This window comes from Malus sylvestris, chromosome 1, assembly GCF_916048215.2.
Source record: "Malus sylvestris chromosome 1, drMalSylv7.2, whole genome shotgun sequence".
Taxonomy (NCBI): domain Eukaryota; kingdom Viridiplantae; phylum Streptophyta; class Magnoliopsida; order Rosales; family Rosaceae; genus Malus; species Malus sylvestris.
The window spans coordinates 22,322,539-22,349,751 of record NC_062260.1 but is presented as its reverse complement, the minus strand read 5'-3'; the positions used below and the strand labels follow the sequence as shown (position 1 = coordinate 22,349,751).

General features: G+C 36.6%; 4 protein-coding genes across 4 annotated transcripts; all 4 read right to left on the bottom strand.

Annotated features, from left to right (window-relative positions):
• Positions 1–212: 212 nt before the first annotated feature.
• On the bottom strand, positions 213–2,286 carry LOC126623009 (protein phosphatase 2C 37-like). Its single transcript, XM_050291687.1, has 3 exons — positions 1,673–2,286; positions 1,235–1,549; positions 213–1,023 (listed from the first exon to the last, which is right to left on the bottom strand). The coding sequence occupies exons 1-3, from the start codon at positions 2,180–2,182 to the stop codon at positions 571–573; spliced, it is 1,278 nt and encodes a 425-aa protein (XP_050147644.1). The 5' UTR covers positions 2,183–2,286; the 3' UTR covers positions 213–570.
• A 5,275-nt stretch (positions 2,287–7,561) lies between these two features.
• On the bottom strand, positions 7,562–10,631 carry LOC126630881 (tropinone reductase homolog At5g06060-like). The gene is made up of 5 exons (XM_050301055.1): positions 10,458–10,631; positions 10,099–10,306; positions 9,686–9,902; positions 9,462–9,568; positions 7,562–7,920 (listed from the first exon to the last, which is right to left on the bottom strand). The coding sequence occupies exons 1-5, from the start codon at positions 10,544–10,546 to the stop codon at positions 7,726–7,728; spliced, it is 816 nt and encodes a 271-aa protein (XP_050157012.1). The 5' UTR covers positions 10,547–10,631; the 3' UTR covers positions 7,562–7,725.
• A 3,572-nt stretch (positions 10,632–14,203) lies between these two features.
• LOC126601328 (zinc finger protein 10-like) lies at positions 14,204–15,448 on the bottom strand. Its single transcript, XM_050268052.1, has one exon. The coding sequence runs from the start codon at positions 15,446–15,448 to the stop codon at positions 14,447–14,449; it is 1,002 nt and encodes a 333-aa protein (XP_050124009.1). The 3' UTR covers positions 14,204–14,446.
• A 10,273-nt stretch (positions 15,449–25,721) lies between these two features.
• On the bottom strand, positions 25,722–26,681 carry LOC126601407 (zinc finger protein 10-like). The gene has a single exon (XM_050268146.1). It carries the CDS (start codon positions 26,679–26,681, stop codon positions 25,722–25,724), a length of 960 nt encoding a protein of 319 aa, XP_050124103.1.
• Positions 26,682–27,213: the final 532 nt, after the last annotated feature.

Below are 27,213 nucleotides of genomic sequence, written 5' to 3'. Positions count from 1 at the left end.
CCAATCCAGCATCGTAATGCAATTAATTATTTTTTTTAAAAGTATTTAAATACCAAATCATGATCCCCACCTCATTGAAAAATCCCGTCACAACGTTTATAGTTCCCGATACATTGAAGAATCTCATCGTTTAACATCCGAATCTCAATTAACAAGCCTTGGTTTCCTTGCTTAATGAAACCATTCATACCCAAGTTCAAAAACAACACATCTAAGCAAAACTCATTGCATTTGAGCATTTGAGAAACAAGAAAACATTGAAAGGTAAAAGAAGAAAATATTATACACTTACATTCTCTATTTAGTTCGTATAATAACACACTTCCGCAACCTTCTGCGGTCATGTGAATATTGCAAAACCTTCTAAATAAAATAATAATAATAAAAACCCAAACCACACCTACAAAGAAAATTTAAATTTTCTTTTCCTTAAACTAGTTAATTAAAAGAAAATTAAGTGCAACCCTACAAGTGAAAATTAACAAACGACAGCTAGTCTTGTAATTTCCTGCTTACACGGGGGCTAGATTAGTAATAAAATCGTCAACCCGAAAAGAAACCACCTCGTATTTAGGATTTAGGTCCTCCCGGTGTCCTCCCCGGTCTTCTCAGATCCACGACAACAACGCTGATATTGTCGCTGCTGTGCCTCGCCAAGGCCAATTTCGTCAACAAAATGGATGCGTCCGAGCACGCCTTGTCTGACCTCGCCGCCGCGTCACAGCAGGACGACGCCGACGGTGAAGCCGCCGCCTTCTGCGCGAGCAAGCACATGCGGACGACGCCGCAGGCGGTTTCGTTCGATACCACGTCCCAGAGGCCGTCGCTGGCAAGGATAAGACACTCGTCCTCCGCCGTACGATCCGTGACCGTCACCTCCGGCTCCGATATCACGTACGGCTTCAGGTAGTTGTCGCCGATGGCCCTCGACATGGCGAGAACTCCGAGCACCCTCGCGCCATCCCAGTAGATCACGCGCCCGCCCGCTGCTTCGATCCGAACGAGCTCGTCGGGTCGATCCGGCTGCAAATACACAATTAAAATAATCGCACGTTAGCTAACGTGTTTGTACGCGCAATCATTGAACGTTTCAAATTACTTCACGCGCCAAAAAAATATATTCTGTTCATTGAATTTGTATGAGATTTAGATCTCCATAAAGTACCGATTATTTAATTTTCTTTCGAGGTTTATGTTTGTTTCTCGGGAAAAAGCGAGGGAGCTGAAGGCTCACCTTATGATCGGAGGAAAGAGGGACCGCGGCGCCGCTTCGGAAAAGCACAGCGCGGGAGTCACCGCAATTGGAGACGACGATCTTCTCCGGGGTGACGACGGCCACGACCGCCGTAGATCCAACGGCGTTGCACTGCGGAGTCTGAAGCTCGCACCGGCAGTTCGGGCTCTCTGCCTCGTGGTTCCCTTGCTGGACCTCCTCGTCCATCTTCAAGAAGCTTCGCTTCAAGGCGTCCTTCCACTGTACGGATGCCCCTTCCGTTTCGAGCTGTTGCTTGACGATCTCGTGCAATCGATCCTTACACTTCAAGGCCACCTATAGGGAAGAAAACAAATTAAGATGACGCAAGATTAAACTCCGAATAATTAAATCCAAATCGAATCGGTTAAGCGAACAACGAAATTAATTAGGATAATTGAGTAGGATTAGTGGATTTACATGAGAGCAGCCATGACCGTCGAAAACGCCGTAGAAGTGATTTCCGTTGGGTTCCGGATTCTTTTGCAAAAAACAAGGGTGAATCGAAACGGCGTCTTCCATGTCTCGTCTTCTCCCACACACCGAAGTCACACCGAACCGGGGACTGTCGTGAACCGGCACCTGAACCGCTGCGGTTTCCAAATGGACAGACTTAGACACATCTCCACGTGTATTCTTTGCACCAACATCGTCTTCCATAAAACGCACCGTTGCGTTAAGCTTCGACTTTTTGAGTCCGTCTTTGGAGATTTCGGCTGCTTTCTGTGGTACAGACGGTAAGGACCGGTACAGATCGATCTTCTGCCGCTTCCGCCCGTTCTCCGCCGTGGGCTGCACGGCCATTTCCGCTATGTACTTAAGCGGCAACATGCCCAATCTCCTACGCCGCGAACTCCTCGGGCTCGCGTCCATGGTCATCGTCGTCAACGCCTCGCTTTCTCCAACAACACCGCAGCAAGTTCCAGCCATCGCAAATCAAAATCGAGTCGAACAAAACCAAAATCGATCAAGAAACAACGCCTCAAGAGGTTGGCTTGGAGTTCTCCAAATACAACGAAGAGAGAAATATTCGAAGTTCTTGGTTTGGAGTTCTCTATATATAAACGAGGGAGAAAGGCGCCACCTCATCAACCCGCAACAATTTCACCTGGGGGCCACCACTCCTAATCAAGGGCAGCTTGCCCATCACCATCTCGGGCAGGTTCGGACACTGTCCAGTTGGTATGACGTCGAACTACTGAACACTAGAGAGCCCATCTACCGTCCATCTCATCTCCACTATCCCTCGATTTGGACACGTGCTTTGGCCTTTTCAATATTGTACGTGGCCTACTTTTGGGGTGACACGGTAGGTATAGGCGGTGTCCTTTTTTTTTGACACGCATGTGGCCTTTTGGACAACCGACCCCTCTTTTTTCTATAATTTACATATTTGTTTATTATTACTTAGGATTATAGTCTGACGATATTCTTCATTTGTAAGTAAATGATTTTATGTTCTATTCTAGCCAAACAAAATTTGAACCACATTATTGATAATTCTTGTGAAGCATAGTGTGCTTAAAAAATTTGTTCCTTAGTTGCCACGTAGTACTTTTTGTAGATAATATCGTTTGTTTCAATAAATAAATATATATATATATATATATGTTCTTTTTGTCATATGGTACTACAGTCTAATGATATATATCTTCAATTGTAATAAGAGGTCTTTCAGTTTGATTCTAATTTGAATCACATTGTTAGCACATTATGAACTTTAGACTACTCTCTTTCTTAGTATAGATATCATTTGTCCAAAAAAAATAAAAAATTGTTCCTTAGCCAATTGGTACTACTCTACAGTGATATTCATCTTCACTGGTAAAAAAAAGATACCCATTTTTTTACACTCTTAATATATATAATATGGTTAAAAATATATTTCATTATTTACTACATTAGTAGGACCACCTCCCCTAGAAATTCTCTCTACCATCCTCTTCTCTCTCTCACTTTTCTCTTCTTTTTTTTCTTTGTATAAAAAAATCAACACAAAATATTATTTTGACTTAAAATAAAAATGAGCAAGGAAACGAATTTGGAAAAGATAAAATTCTTTATTTTAATGGTTGCTTCTATATACAACCACGTGGCGGGCCTGTGAGAATACGACATTCAAGTGTTTGGTTTTGTATCCCACACGATATTACTTTTGAGAATGACACGATCCCTATTCAATATTTTGGTTAAATTTTTTTTTTCTATTTATCAATTTATAAAAAGAATAATTTTATTTTTTATTTTTACAAAAGTAAATATATTACCAACGAAAATAAAACAAGCATTACGTTAAGGTCTAATACCAAATAAGCACACAGAAAAATAGACTATAAAACACAAAAAAACTCAAAATTAGTTTTGCTCATGACACATAAAACACCAAATAGCAAAACTATAGGGAAGCTACAATCTCTGTAACTATTGCCTTCGTTACATAGTTCTGCCGCGCCTTGACTGCCTGCAATTATAACAACATAAATCCAATTGTCGAGTAAAAGAAAGGTCGTTGCATCCTCCTAGGATCACATTAACAACGAAGTTCGCATACAATGGGAATGATCAATAAGGATTAATAAAGGTAATAATGTGAACACCAAAGCCAAAGCTCTATATACCCTCTCAAAATTTCGCGATAAATCACAAAAAAATACAAACGATAATTGATCGAACTTGTTGTAATCAATTTACATAAATCATACACTTTATGTTCTGTTTTCTATTTCATGCTCGAAGTTTATATGTGAAAACCTTTATCAAGAATAACCTTCCCAATAATGGGATGTCTACACAATTTTGTGAAAAGAGTCTATAAAAAGAAATTGAAATATAGTATTATTCTAGGATATATACATTTAGCTTCTATGTTTGAGAGTGTGAAAGCGGTGACACCTCATGTTTTGACACAATGTTTTATAATGTTTGATGAGAATTAACATTAACCTGTTAGGTATTATAGAGTTCATATAAAGTTTCACTTTGAAAGAGGCTCCTTAGAACATCTACAAAGAAGATGTCAAAACACACCAACAATAACAAAAAAAAAAGAAAAAAAAAAGTCAACACTAGTGTTTTCCAACCAAAATGCTAATATGTATCATGATGTGGAATGGCAGCAAAAAAAGTTTGTCAGCAGCTTCAAATATTTTTTAATTAATTATTAAATGTTTTGTTATTTTAAAGCATTATCTTTTCATTTCCTTTCATTAATTTTGAATGCAATGTTTAAAATATTTGTATTCCTTTTATTTTGTTTCTTTTCATTATCAATGCAAAGAAAATAAATATGAAATTTTATTTTATACTTAAAATTTGATATATTGGGTTGAAAGAAATTTTTTAAAACATATTAAAATGTCACAGACTGTCAAATTTGAGTTACATGTTTTAAAATATGACATCTTATTTGCTTGTATTTTCATGAGTTTACATATGAATGACCAAACAGCTTTTTGGGAATTTCAATTACATGCATTTATATAGAAAATAAAAAATGGAAGTGCCCGTATAAAAAAGGTGAGCATAGCTTAATAGCATTGGCATTCATGGAAAGTGGAAACAACCGGTGACCACCTGCCACGTAAAGGGTATGGGCTGTCAAGCAACAAGTCCCCAGTCCCCACATGTGGTGACCCACCAGTGGGATGAAGTGCCACGTCAATTGCATAAAAGGTCAGTCACTGTCCCTAACCAGAGACATTTTTAGTTACGGTGGGAACACGGATGATATATCACGTGTTTCTATGTAAATGGTAAAATTTTTTAATTTTTAAGTTATTAACCTTTTAACACACATATCACACTATTTATATAGATACACGTAATGTACCATCTCGTGTAACGGTCACATTAAAAAATCACTACCCTAACTGACTCAACCTCAACGTCCTCCTCTGACCACGGTTTACTTCACCCATTGTGTAACGAATACCATTTATTATTATTATTTTTTATTTTTTTGAAAAAAACGATAGTGATTTTTTTTTAATAATTCAAGAAAATGAACAATTTTCAATAAGGATATTCTGAATTAAATTCGAAGGTGTTTCAAACCAACAAAAATTAAAATTTGAAGCCAAGGCTAGCTTGACTAGCAACATTGACGGATCGACGGATGTGGCAGACCTTGAAAGAATCAAGGCCTCTCAAACTGACTTGAATATCTTCAATCAACTAGTCAGTCTGTGTGGAATAAATTTTGAATATATAAGACCATTCTTTTTGAGAGTTCAATAAATACAAATTTAAATTTGAAGGCTTATATTTTACTTTAATTTTTATTTTTAATTTTTTTATTCAATATGTCTAGTTTAAATTATTATTTATTATTATTATTTATCTTTTGATAGTTATAATAAATATTTTTGAAACAAAAATAATCATAAAAATGCGGAAAAACATTTATTAATCATTCAAAATAAAATAAAAAGAAATTAAAGTTGGTACTTAATACTACAGCAATCTAGTAGTATTTCTCTTACTTGTAAGTGAAAATTTTTATATTTAATTCTTACCACAAACGATTTTGAATTACATTATTTCTTATCCATATCCATTATAATATTTAGCCCACTGCTCCATGAAAGATAGTTAGGTTGGATTGGTTCATACAATATTACTAATTGACATTTTAAGCTAAAATGATGTTCGAGATAAGTATAATTCTATTTGAAATCGATAGAAATGATTCTTATTTAGTAGATATTTTTCACGAAAAGATTAAAATAATTTGTGTAAACAATGTTAAAGACCAATTCTATACATTTTAAATTTTATACATCAAAGTAAAGAGTTATATTAATTTCACAGATAATGTTGACTAAAAAAAAATATTTACTAATAATATCTCTTTATTCAGCAATCGAACAAAGAGCAAAAAAAATAATATAAAAATCCCTACAGAAACCCAACATGCATCAAGAAGGCAACACGTATTGGAAATTGGTAATTCCCAACACACACACGACATTGCAGAAGGTGGAAGGAAGAGAAGAGAAGGCATCGAAAAGCTTCGACGGATTCGGAGACGTGGAGGCTTGCGTTGCGGCTTCAACGTTGAACCGTTGATCACGGTTGACACGTACAAACCCGCAGATCCAGTCCCCCACGTCACTGCTTCCGGTTTGAAATTCAGATGGGGAACTTGGAAATGACGCGCTGCTTTCCTGGTAAGTTAGGTTTCCTTTCACCAGAAAATATCTCGCGACGTTGTCATCTTTCTGTACAGTTGTCTGTGCAAACCCTCAGATATTTTCGTTTTCCATGTGGCGCCATTATTACCACCTTTTATTTTCTCTACGTTTTCTCACCAAACAAACAGATCATAGGGTCTAATTTCAATGATAGAGTGTCCGTAGATAGGGAAGTAAGCACAAGATGTGGATAGTTAATTTTAAGTTGAGTTACGTTCAAGCTAATATGATCCTCTTTGTAAGGAACTTAGAGATCTTTTAATTGTGTCAGTTTATCGTACAATGTACAATGAACGGACACGATAGTAGAGAAGCTCTCATTAATAAGATAGAGTGTACATGATACATAGATTTGAGCATAATCATCATTAGTGAATTCTAATAATATGATTTAAGTAAAATAATGTCCTTAAGAGATTAATGGTATGATATGTTTTATAGTTGAGGAGATTTTCCTGCTTGCGTCCATGTTCGATGTGGGACTCTAAGTGCTCCATTCTGATGTTAATATTTATCATGTGGTGATTGGTCTCTTGATGATGTAGGACTTTAAGTGCTTCATTATGATGTTAACCTATATCATGCGGTGATTGATCTTTTGATTAGAGAGGAACTCATGTGCTTTGGTAAGGTGGCTCAGCATGAACGCCGCAGTAGTTGCTGAAGGTATGAAGTTGGAATACTCGGTATTTTCGAAATTGATGAGTATCGTACAAACACTAAGTAAGGTCCAGAGAAATATGAGTTATAAGCAACTTTAACTTGTAGATTGAACGTATGAAAGCGCCAAACAAAGAGTACAAGAAAAACGTGAGACAAACTTAGAGAACTCAACTTGAAGGACGCTCGCATTTCATTAGAGCTTCTGAAGAATTAGATAACTCGCTAGATTCGTTTTAAACCAAATGCAAGAAGGGCCATATTTAAATTTTATCCGCGTTGAAAGAAACAGATGGACAGCTTCGAAAGTATTAATATCTTTTCATTTTAAAAGGTCTAGGTTTTGCTAATCACAAATTTACTGGCAGAGTTTGTTATTTACACTTCATCATAATCATTCGGCTCGTTAATAATAAAATTAGAAAAAAAAGGAGCGCATGATGATTATTTTAAAGCGTTTCCTCGAAATTGCACCAATTTTATTCCAATGTTTGTCCATAATTATAAATTGTTTTTCCCAGGGATTCCAGTGCAACAGTACGAGTGAGTAGCACAAATCCGTTCATAAAAAAAATGTGCAAAACCAAAGGAAGCATGGTAAGAATGTGAGAGACAAGAGGATCAAAATGGCCGCCTAGTAGGGTTGAAACTGTTTACAGTCATTCCTCCATCAACAGAAATAATCTGCCCGGTGATGTACGATGCGGCGGGCAGGCAAAGGAACGCCACCAGAGATGACACCTCCTCCGGCTCTGCAACGCGCTCAAGCGGAGTTCGCGCCGTTATCTCTTCCAAAAACTCCTTGTTATCCAGCAACTGAAACCACAAAACTCTGTTAAATACATCGACAAATAGAGATTAATTATCAACCCTAAATTTGAAAACTTGAAACAAAAGCCAACTCATGAAACATTCCAATTGCACAGCAGATCCAATCTTACATGAGCATAAAATGTACTCAATCAACCTCAATGCAATGACTAAAGTTCTCTTTCTTCAGTTACATTCCAGAAAATCGAATCTTGGACCTGTCCTAATCCTAACTCATTAGCCGACCCGTTCTTATTGTGCAATATCTAATATATCACAGTAAGAGATTCGTAATGTTGGATGTGTACTAAACTTGAGAATAAGAACCTCAGCTTGATCCAGTGAAATGATCATTCGTTTTCACTTGTATGGTGGGACACAAAACTAATTAAGGTTTCAGTACTTGATTCCTGGGAATGTGAGGTGTAAAAGGTAAAGGCAAACAAGATGACGATGCTTCAGTATGATGATAAAAGACTACCAGGAATGCAACAGAACCATTGCGAGGAGAATCCATGGTGTTAAAAATACTCATTCCTCGCAAAGTAAACGCATACGTATGAAAAGGAAAAGAGTTATTCTCCGTGAGACAAAGAAATTGCGAGTCAGTTTTAAGGATATGCTGCAAAAACTATTCTCAAACAAGTTGAGTATACAGGAAGATTAAAAGATGCTGTCGAAAGAAATACTACTGGAAATTGGTAGTCATTGATGTTGATTGATATTATAGTAGATGACGAACTCAACATAAACTTAAGCTGCTTAAAGGCGTTTACATGATTATGAACAAAGGTTTTTGCATTCATACCCTAAAGATTTGAATACTTCGTAATCACGCGTATAATGCAGACTACTATTTCTGAATTAGTAGTATCCAGGGGACCTGGCGTATCCGTGATTAACTACAAATTCATCAGTCAGACCAAAAAGACTCGATTCATCAGAAGTTTAAAACCTTTGGCACATGCCTGCATAAATCCCTCAGAAACTTGTCTCACTAAATTTAGTACTTATCAAATATCATTTGCAAGAAAAGCATGGTAGGTTTTGAAAGAGATGGGTGAGTGGGATACGGGCTGAAGCCCCACAGAAGGGTCTACTAAATCATACCTTTATACATCCTGAGATATTGTTCATAGTCTTATAAGCTGAACTGAATCCTCGTACATGCTATCAGATAATCTCTTGCCACTATTCTAAGTTGAACATCATGTACATGCACATCGATATCTCTTGTATCTACATTTTCAGAAAATATTTGGACATTATCCATTATATATGATTACATTTGTAACCATGGAACTCATACAACTCCCTATCCTAATACATAATAACCCGAGAAAATAGAACTAACTTACTCACAATCAATGTAATTTGCATTATAGGGTGAAAAAATAAGTCTAAGGATTCCAGTGCATTTCAAGGTGAACAGACATGGTATGAAAATGGTAATACTTCTTTAAAGCGCATACACGAAAAGTTGTAATAAATAAATATTGGATTATATGTGTAGCACCTAAATGGCCATAGCAAGGAAGGAGAATTACATGTTCCACAAGTGAGGTTCTAGTGTACCAAGGGCAGACAGCATTGCTCCTGATATTGTCTTTCGCCCACTCACAAGCCAGATTTTTCGTAAGCTGATTGATTGCAGCTGAAAACAGAAAATTGGTGACAATACCAACAAGACTTAGCTTTCTCCTTCGCTCTCAATCGAATATAATCCATAAGATGCGGCAAAGAAAGACACCAAAACAGAGCAATGACTCACCTTTACTTGCTCCATAAATGGACCCGGAAGCTATACTGGCCAGCCCGGCAACAGAGGATACAAACACAATGCTTCCTCGCCCAGATGCTTTCAAAAGAGGATGTGCAAGTTGGGAAAGATGGTATGTAGATTCTAAGTTGGTAGCCATGAGTGATGAATATTCTTCAGAAGTGTACTCAGTTGTTGGCTTCCTGATGTTAGTCCCAACATTGTTTACCTAAATCCCATAACAAAATTCAAAGAAATTCTACGAAAAGACGCCTATTTAATTCGAGACTCGAATCGAAGTCACAACCACAAACCATTTCTACTCATCCACTGAAACATCAAAAAGTTTTCTTTTCTTCTTTGGGGCATTTATACAAACAGCTAGAGAGCAAATCACACAGACACAGGGTGAAAGGGAAGCTTACAAGTATGTTGAGCCTGCCATTGAAAGTGGAAGCGACTTGCTCGATGAGCTTTTCTCTCTCGGTTTTGAAAGAAACATCGCAGATTGACCCAGTGACTGAAAAGCCCTTAGCCTTCCATTGCTCTAAGCACTTGGAGAGTTCTGCTTCGTTTCGAGAACAGGTGTGCACCGCCGCGCCGAACCCAGCTAGCTCCTCCACCAAAGCGTACCTGAATTCAAACAGGACCGAAAAATCAAATCCCAAACAATTAATTTCAACGAAAAATTCAGTTTTTATTAATGTTCTTTGAGATATTAAGAAACCCACGAGACCAATTGAAGAACTTTGTAAGATAAAGTGTGCGTGAAATAGAGAGAGACCCAATTCCGCGAGTTCCGCCGGTGACGAGGGCAGCCCCGCCGTGGAGAGACCATCTGGCGTTTGGGTAATTGCTCTCTGCCTTGGCCATTTTCGCGGTTTGCAAGCAAACTTCAGTGAACTGTAAACTTATGGCAAGTTGCCAAAGAGGCCAAGCAGCGCCTCCAATACTACAGAAGAGACGTACCAAACTAATGTTTCCATTAGCTTTTTATTTCACCGAATAATGTTAGGAAGATTAAATTTATCGAGAAAATTTAGCATTTAAATTTAGGGATGAGCTCGGAAAACCAAACACCGAACCAGTTGAAAAGGGAATTAATGCTAATATAATCAAATTGAACTGAAACTATTGGTTTGGTTTCAGTTTTGTTGGTTCAAAAATCAAATTGAACAGAATTGAACACATATAAATTAGTATTTTATTTATTTATGTTAAGTATTTGATTTTCAAGCTCAATTGCAAATAAATTATTAGTTTAATTTCAATCAAAAGTTAGATAAATTCAACTTTAAGCCCAAAATATACCGAGATCCTCTAGATTTTTTTTCTCTTCATTTTCTCTCCAATTTCTAAGTTAAAAAGAAAAAAAGTTGAAAAGAAAAAAATATCAAACCGAACAATAAATTGGGTTTGGTTTTCAGCAAAAAAACAAACCGAATAAAACTGCACCCACCCCTATTTAAATGTTCGATTTGTGCCACTTTTCTTTTTTAAGTAGTTAAAAATATTTCCCATACACGAAGGCCAGGTGTTTGATTCCCCTATCTTCCAATCTTAGTACTATTCTGGCCAGCCCATTACCATGAATTACTTGGGCCTCATACACAGTTCAAGTTTTGGGCTTCTTGGCCCAAACAAGATTTTCCTTCACTAACTGCAGTTGGTTCGGATGCCTTGGCATACAGAGGCCCTTTTTGCATGCTCGTTAATTTACGTGCAAAAGCTAATACGCTACAAAGCTTTGCGGTCTAGTGGTATTCATTTTTACTTGTAAGTGAATGGGCTTAGATTTGATTCTTACAAAAGACGAATTTGAACCACATTATTGCTAGCCCATTGTGAGGTTAAACCCATCTCATCCTCCTTAAAGTAGATAATATTGTTGTTAAAAAAAAACTGTTCAAACACTAATGCATTCCAATAAAGAAGCTCAATTTACACGCTTTTTTTTTTTTAATGCAAAAGCGAAAATACTACAATACTTTGGTGCATAAGCTGCACCAATATATTGGACGGATAGGTATTGCATGATTAGGGTTGAACAGTCTCAGTTTAATCATTCAAATACGGATATGCATCGCATACAACAATATTAAAATCACATAAAAAGCACCCAAAACCAAGTAACCCACCAAAAGCCACAAGCCATTTGTCAAAAGCTCACTTAAAGCTGAGGAGTACTACAATATCTCCTCATTCCCTTGTAAAAATTTCCTCTTTAGTGAAAGAAATAAACAGAGAGAGAGAGAGAGAGAGAGAGAGAGAGAGTTCATATATCCATGTGCTTTTCTGGCTCTACAACTGCACCTTAAATTAACCTCACTCTCAATAGCATTTGCAGACCTCGATAACTGGTAAAAAGTAGAACCAGACCAACGAAACTACTTGAACTGCCAGACCAGACACTGCCCCAAATAATATCGTTACCTTTTCAAACCCTCCCTCCCTCCCTCCCTCCATCCTCCATCCTCCCTCCTTACACAGAAACAGGTTCCTCAACCAAACCAAAGGAAAACTCCATATCTATTTACCCTTTTTACCCACCTCCAAATTCCTGCTCATGTAAATGTTCATGTGTGTGTGATGAAAGCATGCACATATATGTAAAAGTAAAAAGTCTTTCTCATTTTTCACACGTCCATCACCCAAAAGTGGTAAAAATATTGTTGGGGTAACATAAATTCCCTCCAGAGAGAAGAGATCATCTGAAAGTGCATTAAGTCAAAAGCGATGTTTCATCATCGCTTTACCTTATAAAGAAAACGTTGGAAAAAAACACACATTAAACCCTAGAAGGAATCTCCGTGTATTCTGCAGGAAGAGACCATTGTAATATATATTCTAGGGTTGCTGCACTACTATAACCAGATAGGGGTCTCGTCTATATAGGGTTTTGAAAATTTGACATTAATTTTGAGAACTTATTAGGAGAAGACTTTTATGGCACAATTACACTGTCACTGTAACGTTTTGTGCCAATGATATATGGTGTCATGTAAGGGGCGGCTGGAAATAGAGACCAAGGTGGTCCTAGGACCAGCGAGTCCGGAAAATATATATGTGAAAGTCTTTCGTGGACCCTTCGAATGGTTGGTATGAGCTCATTTTGTGCCTATTAAATATTTGATGTAATGTATTACATTGACAACACTCACAAATTCTCTCTCTATATCACTTATCAGATTGTTTTGGCATATGCCAATATCTGTTGACATGTGCACAACAATCCCATCAAGTGATTAACTAATTTTTGTTCCTATCTAAAAAACTTGTATTTAGCACATGAACCCCCTAGTGTTCAAATCATTGATCCACCACTGGTCATGTATGAATTTTTTCCTTCCACATGACACAATATCATTGATAGCAGTGTAACCATGTCATGAAAGTTGCCTTCCATTCTTATGCTCTTTTTTCTATCTAGGGTTGCTGATTGGTCGTTGAGGGTTTCAACATGTAGCTAGAATGGTTCCAAAAGTAAAAACAATGGATTATTTGTTTCTCTCTGTGCCCGGATTAATTAATGGTTGCTCTTAATTTGTGGATTACATTATTTAATCGAATTTGATTCCCCTGGGTTGGTGGACTATTTGGAGGATTAGAGAGAATGATGGAGCATAGAATTACACAAGAGATCAACAGATCCATATTCCATAGAAGTGCTTCTTAAAATCTTAGAATTTATTAAGAAGGGATTTGACTTGATTTCATGTTGATTATATATTATGGGATGTGTTATCCACACATCCCTTTTTACTTCTCACATACCCTTTGTTAATTTCTGTCCGTTGATCTTCTTCAATTCATTTGATCCGACGGCCGAAAATTAGAAGGATATGTGAGAAGTAAAAAATGATGTTGTGATATCACACCCCTATACTATAATGTGTTATTAATTGATCTCTGAACTCTCTCAGTACTTTGGGATATTGTAGCTGAAATGACTTTTGATGTCAGTTACTAGTCAGTCCTTTCAACAATTTACAACTTCATAGATACAGTTAAAAGTTCCCTAGTTTCCACCTCTCTTTGGCAGAAGGGTAAGAAACAAATGAAATAAACATAAAAACAAGCACAAAGAAACCTCCTCCCTCCCTCCCTCTCTCATGATTCAAGTAGTCTGAGAACTGGCAGTCAACTAATGGTAACTACTGTGTATTTGTTTGAATTTCTGCTTACAACCTGAACAGGTACCTAGTAGATCTGAAAAAATTGATGGGAGTTTTATGTCTTTGGACCTCCATCTATCTAGCTATCTAACATGTGGAATGGAATATATATCACACCTCTCATAAACCCTAATGCAACACTACTTAATCATCATATCTTCCCTGGCACATCAAGAGATATAAAATTCTAACTTCTACTGTACCTTTTTCAGTGTGCTCTCTGCCATTTAACTTCCAGTTTCAAGCATAACATGGTATCGTCACATCAATATATAGCAGAAACTAATACGCTGAAAACCCTCCATTGATCAGAACTGGAAAATGAATATTTGATTGACAAGGCAGATAGTTAAGAAAATAAAGTGCAATCAATTTATCTTGAATTCAATTAATATGTGCACAGTTTGAATCCTTAATTAAGGGTTTGCCAAGAAAGAGATGGAAAAAGATGAAGGAAAAAGGAAATTGAAAGTGATCAGTTTCTTCTAATTCTCTCCTAAAAAAAAAAAAAAAAAAGCATTGCAACAATTAATATGATCAAGATGATTAGCTAGCCAATAATACAACTGCATGCCAATTGGCCAGGCCAACTATACTTTCATTTCACCTTTGGAGGGTCACCAAGCCTGAGCTCGAGATCCAAATCTTCCATGGAGCTTGCCACAAGTGCTCCAGCTACCTCTATTTCTGATTGCAGAGAAAATGGAAATGATGAAGAAATAGCTGCATTAGTTGTAGTCTTAGGCCTCTTACAACTCATGCTTGCTTCTTCCCCACAAGACCCTCCTTGTGATCTACTTCTGCTAACAACCGAGATATTCAAGCCCATCGACAAATCGGTTTCGACATTATAGTAATCACCATGATCATAATTACCTAGAAGTGATACGGAGTCATCTTCCCTGATCATATTCTCCTTTTCCAATTGGTCATCGGGTTTTGAATTATCTGATGACCAAGATGGAGCTACAGTAGCAGCAGTAGTAGATGAAAAAGGAGGAGAGAAAAAAAAAGCTGGTTCTTCAGTACCTGAATTCTCCTTTTGAGCAGCTAGTAAATTAGCTGCAGACGAGGGAACCCTAGAAGAAGAAGGTGAAGAAAATGGATATGATATTGACGAGATGTTATTAGGGTCAATATTGTGAACTGTGGAAGCTATAGGCTGATGATGTTGATGATGATGATGATGGTCATGTGTATAATGGATATGATGTTGATGTGGAACATGATGTTGATCATGTGCATCATGGATATTATAATGGTGTGGGACATGATGAGGATCATGTGTAGTGGCGGTAGTATTATGGTTAAGGCATTGCTTAAGTTTAGCTCTGTCTCTCCTGTGGACATTCATGTGACCGCCTAGGGCTTGAGCTGACCTGAACTCTCTCATACAAAAACTGCAAGAGTAAGATCTTGGAGGCCATATGCAACCACCAAGAGGACCATGCCCTGCCGCATCTTCAGCAAAAGCCTTCTCTTCCCATGTTGATGAGCTACCACTCATGAATGCTGATGAGTTCATCGATGACGATGATGGTGAGTTGAAGATCTTCTCTTTCCTGCTGTTTAGCCCCCCCCAGCACTGAACTTGTTCCATCCACAACAGTTAGCCCACCAAAAAGAGCAACAGAGAGAGAGAGAGAGAGATTATAAGACTAAAGTAGAGGTATTTATGAGACCATGAGTTGAAATATATAACTAAGGGAGAATAACTTAAATAATAAATTCTGATCCGTGAACCAAACTTATAACTTAAGTGATCGATAGCAATAATTTTATAAATTTAAATAGTACAATGTGGGCAATAGAGCTTTAATATATATGATAGACCGGCGTTACCTTCGCACCGAATATCATAGTTTAAATCTCCTCTCTCTCTCTCATTTTGGTCTCATTTGTAAAGATGACGATGGTGGGAACTCAAGAACATATGAGTAAGAGAAAGAGGTCAGCTGAAAGGGTCTTGGTATTAGCTTTAAGCTGTGCGTTTCCTAATTTCCTCTATTTTGGCTCTAGCAATGAAGCTACTCTTTTGGTTTTTAGCTCTTTTGCTACCACAGTCCTTGTTTCTAGTATAATCTTGGAAATTTATAGAGGGTCCCAATTAATTAGGAGCAACTATCATGCATTTTCTTTGATCCACATGCATGAAAACACCATGAAGACACTGTCGATAATTGATAACTGATATGTATAAAGAGGAAAACAATAGAAATATTCGCAAATAATGATCGAAATGAAATGCCTAAGCTATATGCAACCTACCTATAGGTAGCTAGACATGCACCAAATTAATTTGGATTGAGATAACAGCTTCCTACACCATGACAGTTCATGTCAATGACACAATGTTATATAGAGATATTTGCACATGACATTGTATCTGTGCCATAAATATTCTTTGATCAAAGTATGAAACTGTTAATATAGAAATGAAATTTCACTCCAAGTTTATACTTTATACCCATCAACCAATCGGGATTTATTATTCTTTGAAAAAGAAAGGAAAAAGAAGAAGAGCATGATGGCTCTATGGGAACCATTTAATTTTGAGACTAGAAGAATATGTAGGATAAGAGCCATGCATTTGCAGTAAGGAGACCAATTCGTAAGGAGACTAGAAGAATATGGGGAAGGGAGACCAATCCATGAGGAGAAAGAGAGTTCCACAGACAAGACAAAGACCTGTGAAGTGAGGGAGAAATTGATATAACATATATAATTATGTATATCTCGATGATATAGTTAACATGGTCCACCTGGTGCCCTTTCTTGGATCTCTTGTTAGTTCGATGAGATATGTAGTTAATTAATTTGAAAATTAATGGTTTTCAGTGCAAATTGTCCTAATCATTTAGTCCTTTTCATAGCGCATAGGAAGTTATCCAGACAATTGTTTAGGAGAAGATTGACTTGTCAACCACTTTTAGCAAATTTTATCTCATAATTACTATATAAATACATGTTTATCATGATAACTTACCATCATTGTAACATGGTATAGTAATTAACGCTAAGCGTAAGCTATGAGGTAAAACGGTACGGCTGCACCAAATACCTAATTAAGAGCATCTTTAATGGGTATGTCAATTTTTTCTATCAAATTCTTAATTAATGATTGATGTGGCATTTTGAAGCATGATGTCAAATTTCTTTATATTCCTACCGGTATGTTTTTTTTTTTTTTTTTTTGAAGAGAGACGATAGCTTTTATTGAATCAACAGAATTCAAACAACATCAACGAGGGCCTCCACAATAGGATCCGGAGGCTCCTCAAACCAACAAAACTCAATAGGAAAAGACATAGCCAATTTGGCCATACCATGTGTTGCAACATTCGCAGAATGGCGCACATAACAAACCTGAGATTCCACAAAGGTTTGCGAACTAGCACGAATGTCATCCACCAAAAGATCCATAGGAGAAGACCCCTGGAATCGGCTACCAACAACTTGAACTACCTACAACGAGTCACATTCCACAATAATGTGATCCAAATTCCTTTCCACTTCCCAACAAATTCCCTCACGAACTGCTAGAAACTTTACCATAGTGGAGCATGATGCAGAAGGTATTTGGCGAACAAAAGCTCCAGCATAGCTACCAACTTCGTCACGAAATTCCTCTTATACACTGCCTACATTCGACCAGAAAGGAAAGAACCATCAACATTGACTTTCACTCATCCAGCTAGAAGGAGACTCCAACGTGTCAGCACCTGCAAGGGACGTGAAACAGGACCGGGCCTAGCTTTAATAAACTCCAACAGTTATAACTTGAAATATGAGAGACTAAGGGCGGGTTCGCCACTTTATTCTCCCAAAGCAAGGCATTTCTAGCACGCCAAATGCCATGTATAATCATAAGCAGTAGCGCAAACTGCCATGAAAAATGGTCATCTCTGAGGTACCATTCCCAATCCGCCAGCGAGACCTTTTTCAAGGATCGATCTAGCTTCAAAGATACCCCGCCAACACACAAAAAGAGATGACCTAAGAGATGATTGCCAGAAAGAGTGATAAGTGAAGTACTTAGCCTTTAATAACTGAGACGCCAAAGAATCTGGGTTTTGAATCAACCTCCACCCTTATTTAGCAAGGAGAACAAGGTTGAAATCATATAATGAACTGAAGCCAAGACCATCCTCCTCCTTGGGTCGGCACATATTTTCCCATGACATCCAATGGATGTGATGAAAATCTTCACCATCCCCCTACCAGAACCGGCTAAGTATGCGCTGGAGATCCTCACAGAAGGTCTTCGGAAAGAAGAAGCAGTTCATCGAGTAAATAGGCAAAGACTGCCCTACAACCTTAATAAGAATCTCTTTGCCCGCAGCGCTCAGTAATTTCTCTTTCCATCATTTCAACTTTTTTCCAAAGATGATCCTTAATATAAGAAAACCGTTCAAAGTGATTTCTCCCAAGCACAATAGGCAAGCCAAGATAACGATCCTACACATCCACACGCATAACCCCAATATACGCAGCTAATATTTGGCGAAAACGACATTGCAACTTTTGAAAGTTTATACACTGTCCCAAAGCCTCCTCATAGAGATGCAAAACTTTCTTTAAGAACCAACACTCCTTAAAAGATGCTCTCATAAATAGGAAGCTATTGTCGGCAAATAGAACATGAGAAATGCTAGGCGTCCCACGGCAGATAAAAGCCCTATGAATAAAGCTAAGCCGTTCATAATGAGCAAACAAACTAGTAAGGCATTCCACACAAAGGAGGAATAAATAAGGGGATAGGTGATCCCCCTACCTAATACTATGAGTTGAAGCTTTATAACCTGTAACTTCACCATTAACCAAAAAAGAGTAAGTGACCGAACTAACAAAGCTCATAATTAACACAGTCCAGTGCAGGTCAAGGTCGAGTTGCAACATAATTCTCTTGAGAAAGCTCCACACCACACGATCGTATGCCTTACTCATATCAAGCTTCAAGGCTAAATACCCCTGTTTACCTCGTCGAAGATTATGAAGATAGTGACCCAATTCAGAGGCTATAAGGGAATTGTCGGAAATCAATCTTCCTGGAAGAAAAGCCCCATGTTTAGTCGAAATAATAGCATCAATCAGACCTTTTAGGCGATTCACAATGACTTTGGCCCCTATTTTGTAGAGAACATTGAAAAACGCTATAGGGCGTAGTTGGGTCATGTTTGTCGGCTCAAGGACCTTAGGAATTAAAGAGACAGCGGTATAATTTGGATTTGGATCCTCTCCTGAGCTAATGGAGAGGATCCTCCTGACCAATTGTTGTGGACCGTTGGATTTTCATCCAACGGCTAAAAACAGGTGGGTCCTGACCAATTGTTGTGGACCATTGGATTTTCATCCAACGGCTAAAAACAGGTGGGTCCTTTTAAAGTTATAATAATTATAGCCGTTAGATGAAAATCCAACGGCTCATAACACTTGATCAGGAGGATCCTCTCCATTAGCTCAGGAGAGGATCCAGATCCGTATAATTTAACTACTTGAGAATGCGACCAGAGGTGAGGAAAGACCTAACCGGTATGTTAGTTATTATTTTAATATCATATATGGCCCACTTTAAAATAAAATAAACAATAAAATCATTTTTAAAGCTTTATCTTGTGGATTACGGGCCTCACAAATTAAAAAAACAATAAAGTAGAAATGAAGGCAGCGTCAAAATTGACGCCTGAGAGCATCTCCGAAGGAGATGTCAAATTTTAAACAAAAAATTTGAATTTGAAAGCCTATGTGGCATTTTGACATCTTTCAAAATTTTGCTGTCCACCTAGTATGCCAAATTAAATATCATTTTATTACACTATTTTATTTTCTTTTTATTTTATTAAACTATTATTTTCTGGGTCTCAACCTTTGAAGGTTGATCAGCCACCACTTTGGCCATAGATAAAATGGGACTGTTTTGAACTGCAAAAATTGATGGGTTCTCATCTTCATACTTCATGGATCGCGGTCTTTTCCTCTTAGGTGCTGCAGATTCAAACCAAGACACTAAATTTTCATCACACCATAAAAACACAAAGAACCTAGCTTTGTTTGCTCACCGAAAAACTAATTCAATCCCCTTTCTCAGTCTCTCAGCAATCAAACAGAGCATTTGGGGTACCCAGAACGAAATGAACAAAACCGAGAGCTCAGTGAGCTTATAATACCCATCAGCGGCGGACATGGAAGTGATGAAGAAGCAAGAATTCTGAGGGAAGGGCAACGTCTGCTGAGGAACCACACAAGGCGAGTTCGAGATCGGCGACGAAACTCTCGATTTGGCGTCGCTGGTAAATTTGTTATTGGTTTCTCTGGATTCGAACTTAATCGAATCGGTGGCTGTAATTTCTTGCTTCTGCCTCTTCATCTCGTACAACACCTCCACGACCTCTATTTCTATCTCGTCCTGATTAAAAGATGCAAATCTGATAAAAAAATTAATAAAAAAAATATTTGACGCTGTTGTCAAATTTGACAGCAAGGGGAGAGCTGCTATTCCATGTCATGCCACATTATATTTGGCTTCTCGGTTGGAAAACATTGCAACTGTCTTTTTTTACTGTTATTGCTGATTTGGACATTTTGACATCTCCTTTGGAGATACTCTGAGGCTTGGCTGCCATTCCAGGTCAGCTAAAAGACTGTTCAGTTAGAGCAATATTTGTTGTCAAAAGTGCTTAGTGGGCATTCCACCTAAGATTTGGCATCTCCTTTGGAGATGGTATAACAATGTATTAACTTACTACCTAGTTAGAGATTACCATCACTTCACATCATATATGTTGTTTTGTATATAATTACAGTTTATCTTTGGATTATTATTAGCATTCTAAAAATCTCGTTAAGTACTCCTCACAAGTGTATTTTCTTTCTACTTATAAAAAATTTGAAGTAAAAAAAAAAATTTTTTGGAGTGTCAATAACAATTCTCTTAATCTCAAATAAGCCCCTTAATTAAGATGCATACAATACTATACAACTCAAATTTTCATGTCGTCTTCCTTTTGTTTTCTTTTGTGTTTTACATGAAAGAACACAACCCTAGAGGAACGCTACTCGTAGTAGCTCCTCATCTAACCCAAAGTCACATGTTGGATCAAGGTTTATGGGCACATAAATTTAATGGTGGTGAAAGTATCATTTTCATAAATTCCACATGGTGATGCTTGTTCATTTGAAAGACCCAGTCTTGATTTGATCATTTCAATTTCTTCTTCTGTGCAGAATCTTCGTAATTTTCCTCCATATCACGCCAAGTTAGCTAGTCAATATGTAATATGACATTTTTTGTTGAACATAAATAATAATATTTATTACTTTATTATACAGAACTATGTATTACATCAAATAATCTTGATAGAAGATTAAGACAAGCGTTTGAATATGTTTGTATCATACTTAGGACCTCCGTATTTAGACCTCGTATAAATACTCGGAGGACTCAAATGTAATTATGTAGGGGCAAATATGTAATAAGTGATGAGCCCTTAATCTATAAAAGGGACTTCTCACCCTCATAAACCTTAGGACTCACATCCCCTAAACAGAGGCTCTCTCAAACTCTCTCTTTCTCCCCCTCACACTTGTAATCCATACATTCATACAGAGAAGAGAAATATATCAGTGTGGATGTAGCCCAAACATTGGGGTGAACCACGATATATTTTGTGTTCTTTACTTTCTTGCAGATTTACGGTCGGATTTACGTTGTCCCAAGACCTCCGGTTTTGTGCATCAACAAAATATATTTTCGTTGTCTAAGTTAATATTAAAATATCCATTAATTAAATTTGTTCTTGGTGAACTGGGTTTGAAGAAAAAGTTTAAAAGGTCAATTTACGGATTACTTATATAATTATAAAAGGGAAGTATTATTGACACTCCAAAAATCTCATTCTACATTCCTCACAAGTGTATTTTTCTTTCCAAATATAAAAAGTTTGGATTGTAAAATGAGATTTTTGGAGTGTCAATAATAATTCTCTTATAAAATTGATAAAATTAGTTATCTTCTGATAGCGTGATCAGTTGTCAATATTCTTTAAAATATGCGGCAGTTAACCCAGCCAGCTAGGTGCAAATGACTAAAGTTAAGCTGCATATATATGTCTAGCCGTAGCACGTATATGATCATATATATATATGGAAAGACCAAGTTAACAAAAGTAGTAAAATGTACAAAAAAAAAATTAATTAAGTCGCATGCATGAATTGCGGGACGTTTTAAAAAATATTACCTTATTACCACACACTTTTGGTCGTAGTCCGATTGAGGGGTTCAGCACGTCGATTTTTTTAGTAATGCTACGCTTATTACATTATTTTTCGGATAATGTTAGGAGACTAAATTTATAGATAAAATTTACAAACCAAGTAATGCGTCATTCAGATCAAATTTGTAAACCAAATGATGTGTCAACAATAGGAAATAGGCACGTTAATCAACATTTGAGTAATAATACAATCATCACAAACACATCATTTAGTTTACAAAATTTGGTTTAAAAATTTGTCTCCCTAACATTATCCAAGCAATAATCTAATTGTCAATTTTCATATCATTTAGTTTACAAAACTTAGTCTATAAATTTACTCTTCCTATCGTTACTCTTATTTTTTAATCAACTTTGGTTTTTTTTTTTTCAAGGACTTTTTAGTCTACTTATTTTTAGTGTAGTGAAGCCTTGTAATCCCAAATTGGACTTTTGGTTTTCCAATATTAAAGATATATCCTCAGTGCAAAAAAAGTTTTACACAACCACATAAAAAGTTATTATTTTACTCAAAAATAATACATAGTAACATAAATATAATTTTTGTTAATATATCACAGAAGTGAGATGTAATATCCAACTTTATATGTAACACGTGATCATAAAATATAAGGAAAATTAATGAAAATGGCTTGAAAACTTTGAATTTTAATGATAAGGACAAAATAAAAGGTAAAGTGAATAGTACCAGGATTGACTTTTTAGTGTAAAAATATGGTTTTTCATTAAAGTGAACAATACCGGGTGTTTTTCGTTAAAGTTCCCTAAAATATACCAGTGATTATATTTTTGGTACCCAAAATTTTATAAGAACTTTAACGAAATGCTCTCAGTACTATTTATTTTAAGAAAAAAATCATATTTTTACACTAAAAAATTAATTATGATATTATTCGTTTTACTTTTTATTTTATTGTTATCGGTTAAATTCAAAATTTTCAAGTTATTTTAATTAATTTTTCTAAATTTTTCTAAATTTTTCTAAATTTTATCTCTCACTTTGCCCAGAAGTATCGGATGCCTTGCCCCATGCATTCACAGGGTTAAGCTAATTGCCAAACGACAGATGGAGTTTTCTATTCTATATTTTATTATGGGACTAGAATTAAAAGTTGACAAGCCAGTGCATGAGGCCACCTGCCACCCTAATGACCAAATAAATTAACGTATTCGGTGGAGTAAGCACTGTTTTAGTTAATACATATGTACAAATGTCAAATATATGTACACACACATGAACATGAAAACTATCTTATCACACGTCGATGACGTACTAAACGCCCTTTTTATGTAGTTCATGCAATTGGTGGAATGTATCTGTGAGAGAGTTCCAAACTCGAGCTGACAGTTTGAAACTTTTTTTCGTTTTTTACCAGACTAATCCCTTGAATGTATATTTTTACAATTATTTATATTAAGAAATGCGATAATACATTGATATCAAATTCGATATTTATAAGATTGGAACTTAAAATTTTTGTTCTCACTTACAAATATAAAAAAATATCACGAGATCATAATATTGAGTTATTTAATTAACACGTGTATGTGTGTATATATATAAATCTAAGATTAGATAAAATAATAGGAAAACTAATGAAAAAAGTTTGAAAACTTTGAGTTTTAATGATAAGGACAAAATAAAGGGTAAAGTGAATAGTACCAGAATTGACTTTTTCGTGTAAAAATATGATTTTTTGTTAAAATAAACAGTACTATGTGTTTTTCGTTAAAGTTCCCTAAAATAATAGGTTATTGAATGGTCAAATGTCCTGTTTGATCGTAGTACTTCTAAATTGTCCAACCTTTGGGCTGGTACTGTGTAACTGTTCCACTGTGGAACAACGACGGTCAATACGAACAGAATGCTTTTTGATTCTTTGACTTAAGCCAAGAAGGATAAATACAACAAGAAACAATCGGAACCAATGAAGTCAATCTATCAAATCCAAGAAGTAAAACAGTTGAATTATACGGTAGGAATTATTCATCTATTATTTCACGAGTATATTATATAGGGAGTTTTAACGAAAAGCTCCCGGTACTGTTAAATTTAACGAAAAATTATATTTTTACACTAAAAAGTCAATCATGATACTATTCACTTTACCCTTTATTTTGTCCCTATCATTAAAACTCAAAGTTTTCAAACCATTTTCATTAGTTTTCCTTATTATATATGCATCTAGTCCTAATTACACAAGGAAACATAAAAGGACACAATCTCTAACCTTCCTAAAAGAAAACCCCTATAATATCTACATAATCTTTACTTACTCTTTAGGGTAAATTACATAATAACTCCTCAGATTTGAGGTCTATTACAACTTCATACAACATCTTTAAAACATTTCACTTTCATATCTCACGTTCTATTTTATTTCAAAATAATACATCCGTTACTTTTTTCATCTATTAATCTGTTAAGTGCTGACGTGGTTGCCACATTTGTGTCACGTGGCTGCCAAATGTATGTCACGTGGTAAAAAAAAATTTAATTTTTTTTAAAAACTTGAATCTTCTAAATTAAAAAAAAAAATAACCAAAAACAAAAGTTGAATCCGCAACCCAAAAGAAGAAGAAGAGGAGAGGCAAAAAAAAAAAAAAAAAAAAAATATATATATATATATATAAAAACACGCATCTTCATCTTTCTTGACTCTCCCTTCCTTGCAACCCACCCCTTTCTTCCCCCTCTTGTCTTCCCCAAACCCACTGTGCACCCATCCTCCATCTCATCCTCCGCACCCATTACCTGCAACCCAGAAAAGAAAAGAAAAAAAAAACCCATCTCCCTTTCCTTGCAACCCAGATCCCGTCTTCCCCAATGAGTGTGGATTTAAGGCGGGGGTGGGTGCGTTGGGTTTTTTTTTTCTTCCTTCTTTCTGGGTTGCAGGTTGGGCTCGGGTTGGGGGAGCGGAAGATGCGAAGATGGGTGCGCAAAGAAGGTGGAGATGGGTGCAAAGGAGGAGATGGAGGATGGATGCACAAGACGGATGGAAGATGATCATGGTTCCAAGTTCCTGGTTCTTCTTCTTATTCTTCTTCTTTCCTTAAGGCTCAGGTATGGGGGTGGGGGGTAGGGTGATGAGATTTGGATTTTCTAACCTTTTTATTTAATTTGGAAGATTAAGGTTTTTTTAATCATCATATCTTCCCTGCCACATCAAGAGATATAAAATTCTAACTTCTACTGTACCTTTTTCAGTGTGCTCTCTGCCATTTAACTTCCAGTTTCAAGCATAACATGGTATCATCACATCAATATATAGCAATATATAGAAACTAATATGCTGAAAACCCTCCATTGATCAGAACTGGAAAATGAATATTTGATTGACAAGGCAGATAATTAAGAAAATAAAGTGCAATCAATTTATCTTGAATTCAATTAATATGTGCACAGTTTGAATCCTTAATTAAGGGTTTGCCAAGAAAGAGATGGAAAAAGATGAAGGAAAAAGGAAATTGAAAGTGATCAGTTTCTTCTAATTCTCTCCTAAAAAAAAAAAAAAAAAGCATTGCAACAATTAATATGATCAAGATGATTAGCTAGCCAATAATACAACTGCATGCCAATTGCCCAGGCCAACTATACTTTCATTTCACCTTTGGAGGGTCACCAAGCCTGAGCTCGAGATCCAAATCTTCCATGGAGCTTGCCACAAGTGCTCCAGTTACCTCTATTTCTGATTGCAGAGAAAATGGAAATGATGAAGAAATAGCTGCATTAGTTGTAGTCTTAGGCCTCTTACAACTCATGCTTGCTTCTTCCCCACAAGACCCTCCTTGTGATCTACTTCTGCTAACAACCGAGATATTCAAGCCCATCGACAAATCGGTTTCGACATTATAGTGATCACCATGATCATAATTACCTAGAAGTGATACGGAGTCATCTTCCCTGATCATATTCTCCTTTTCCAATTGGTCATCGGGTTTTGAATTATCTGATGACCAAGATGGAGCTACAGTAGCAGCAGTAGTAGATGAAAAAGGAGGAGAGAGAAAAAAAGTTGGTTCTTCAGTACCTGAATTCTCCTTTTGAATAGCTAGTAAATTATCTGCAGACGAGGGAACCCTAGAAGAAGAAGGTGAAGAAAATGGATATGATATTGACGAGATGTTATTAGGGTCAAGATTGTGAACTGTGGAGGCTATAGGCTGATGATGTTGATGTGGAACATAATGATGATCATGTGCATCATGGATATGATAATGGTGTGGGACATGATGAGGATCATGTGTAGTGACAGTAGTATTATGGTTAAGGCATTGCTTAAGTCTAGCTCTGTCTCTCCTGTGGACATTCATGTGACCGCCTAGGGCTTGAGCTGACCTGAACTCTCTCATACAAAAACTGCAAGAGTAAGATATTGGAGGCCATATGCAACCACCAAGAGGACCATGCCCTGCCGCATCTTCAGCGAAAGCCTTCTCTTCCCATGTTGATGAGCTACCACTCATGAGTGTTGATGAGTTCATCGATGACGATGATGGTGAGTTGAAGATCTTCTCTTTCCTGCTGTTTAGCCACCCCCAGCACTGAACTTGTTCCATCCACAACAGTTAGCCCACCAAAAAGAGCAACAGAGAGAGAGAGAGAGAGAGAGAGAGAGAGCCTTATAAGACTAAAGTAGAGGTATATATGAGACCATGAGTTGAAATATATAACTAAGGGAGAATAACTTAAATAACAAATTCTGATCCGTGGACCAAACTTATAACTTAAGTGATCGATAACAATAATTTTATAAATTTAAATAGTACAATGTGGGCAATAGAGCTTTAATATGATAGACCGGCGTTATCTTCATCGGTTAAGTGCTGACATAACTGTTATATTTGTGCCACGTGGCTGTCAAATGTATGCTAAGTGGCAAAAAATAATAATTTTTTAATTTTTTTTAACCTGAATCTTCTAAATTAAAAAAAAAAAACAAAAAACAAAAGCTGAACCCGCAACCCAGAAGAAGAGGAGAGGCAAAAAAAAAAATATATATATATATATACATATATATAAACACGCATCTTCATCTTCCCCGACCCCCCCTTCCTTGCAACCCACCCCTTTCTTCCCCCTCCTATCTTC

What these genes read in the sequence shown, in the direction of transcription:
- LOC126623009 (XM_050291687.1), bottom strand. Translation starts at nt 2,182, where the DNA reads ATGGCTGGAACTTGCTGCGGTGTTGTTGGAGAAAGCGAGGCGTTGACG. An exon ending in ACGGTCATGGCTGCTCTCAT is followed by an intron (nt 1,550 to 1,672) that starts GTAAATCCACTA and finishes TCTTCCCTATAG; the next exon opens with GTGGCCTTGAAGTGTAAGGA. An exon ending in CTCTTTCCTCCGATCATAAG is followed by an intron (nt 1,024 to 1,234) that starts GTGAGCCTTCAG and finishes GTGTATTTGCAG; the next exon opens with CCGGATCGACCCGACGAGCT.
- LOC126630881 (XM_050301055.1), bottom strand. Translation starts at nt 10,546, where the DNA reads ATGGCCAAGGCAGAGAGCAATTACCCAAACGCCAGATGGTCTCTCCAC. An exon ending in ATGGCAGGCTCAACATACTT is followed by an intron (nt 9,903 to 10,098) that starts GTAAGCTTCCCT and finishes TATGGGATTTAG; the next exon opens with GTAAACAATGTTGGGACTAA. An exon ending in CATTTATGGAGCAAGTAAAG is followed by an intron (nt 9,569 to 9,685) that starts GTGAGTCATTGC and finishes TTCTGTTTTCAG; the next exon opens with CTGCAATCAATCAGCTTACG.
- LOC126601328 (XM_050268052.1), bottom strand. Translation starts at nt 15,448, where the DNA reads ATGGAACAAGTTCAGTGCTGGGGGGGGCTAAACAGCAGGAAAGAGAAG.
- LOC126601407 (XM_050268146.1), bottom strand. Translation starts at nt 26,681, where the DNA reads ATGGAACAAGTTCAGTGCTGGGGGTGGCTAAACAGCAGGAAAGAGAAG.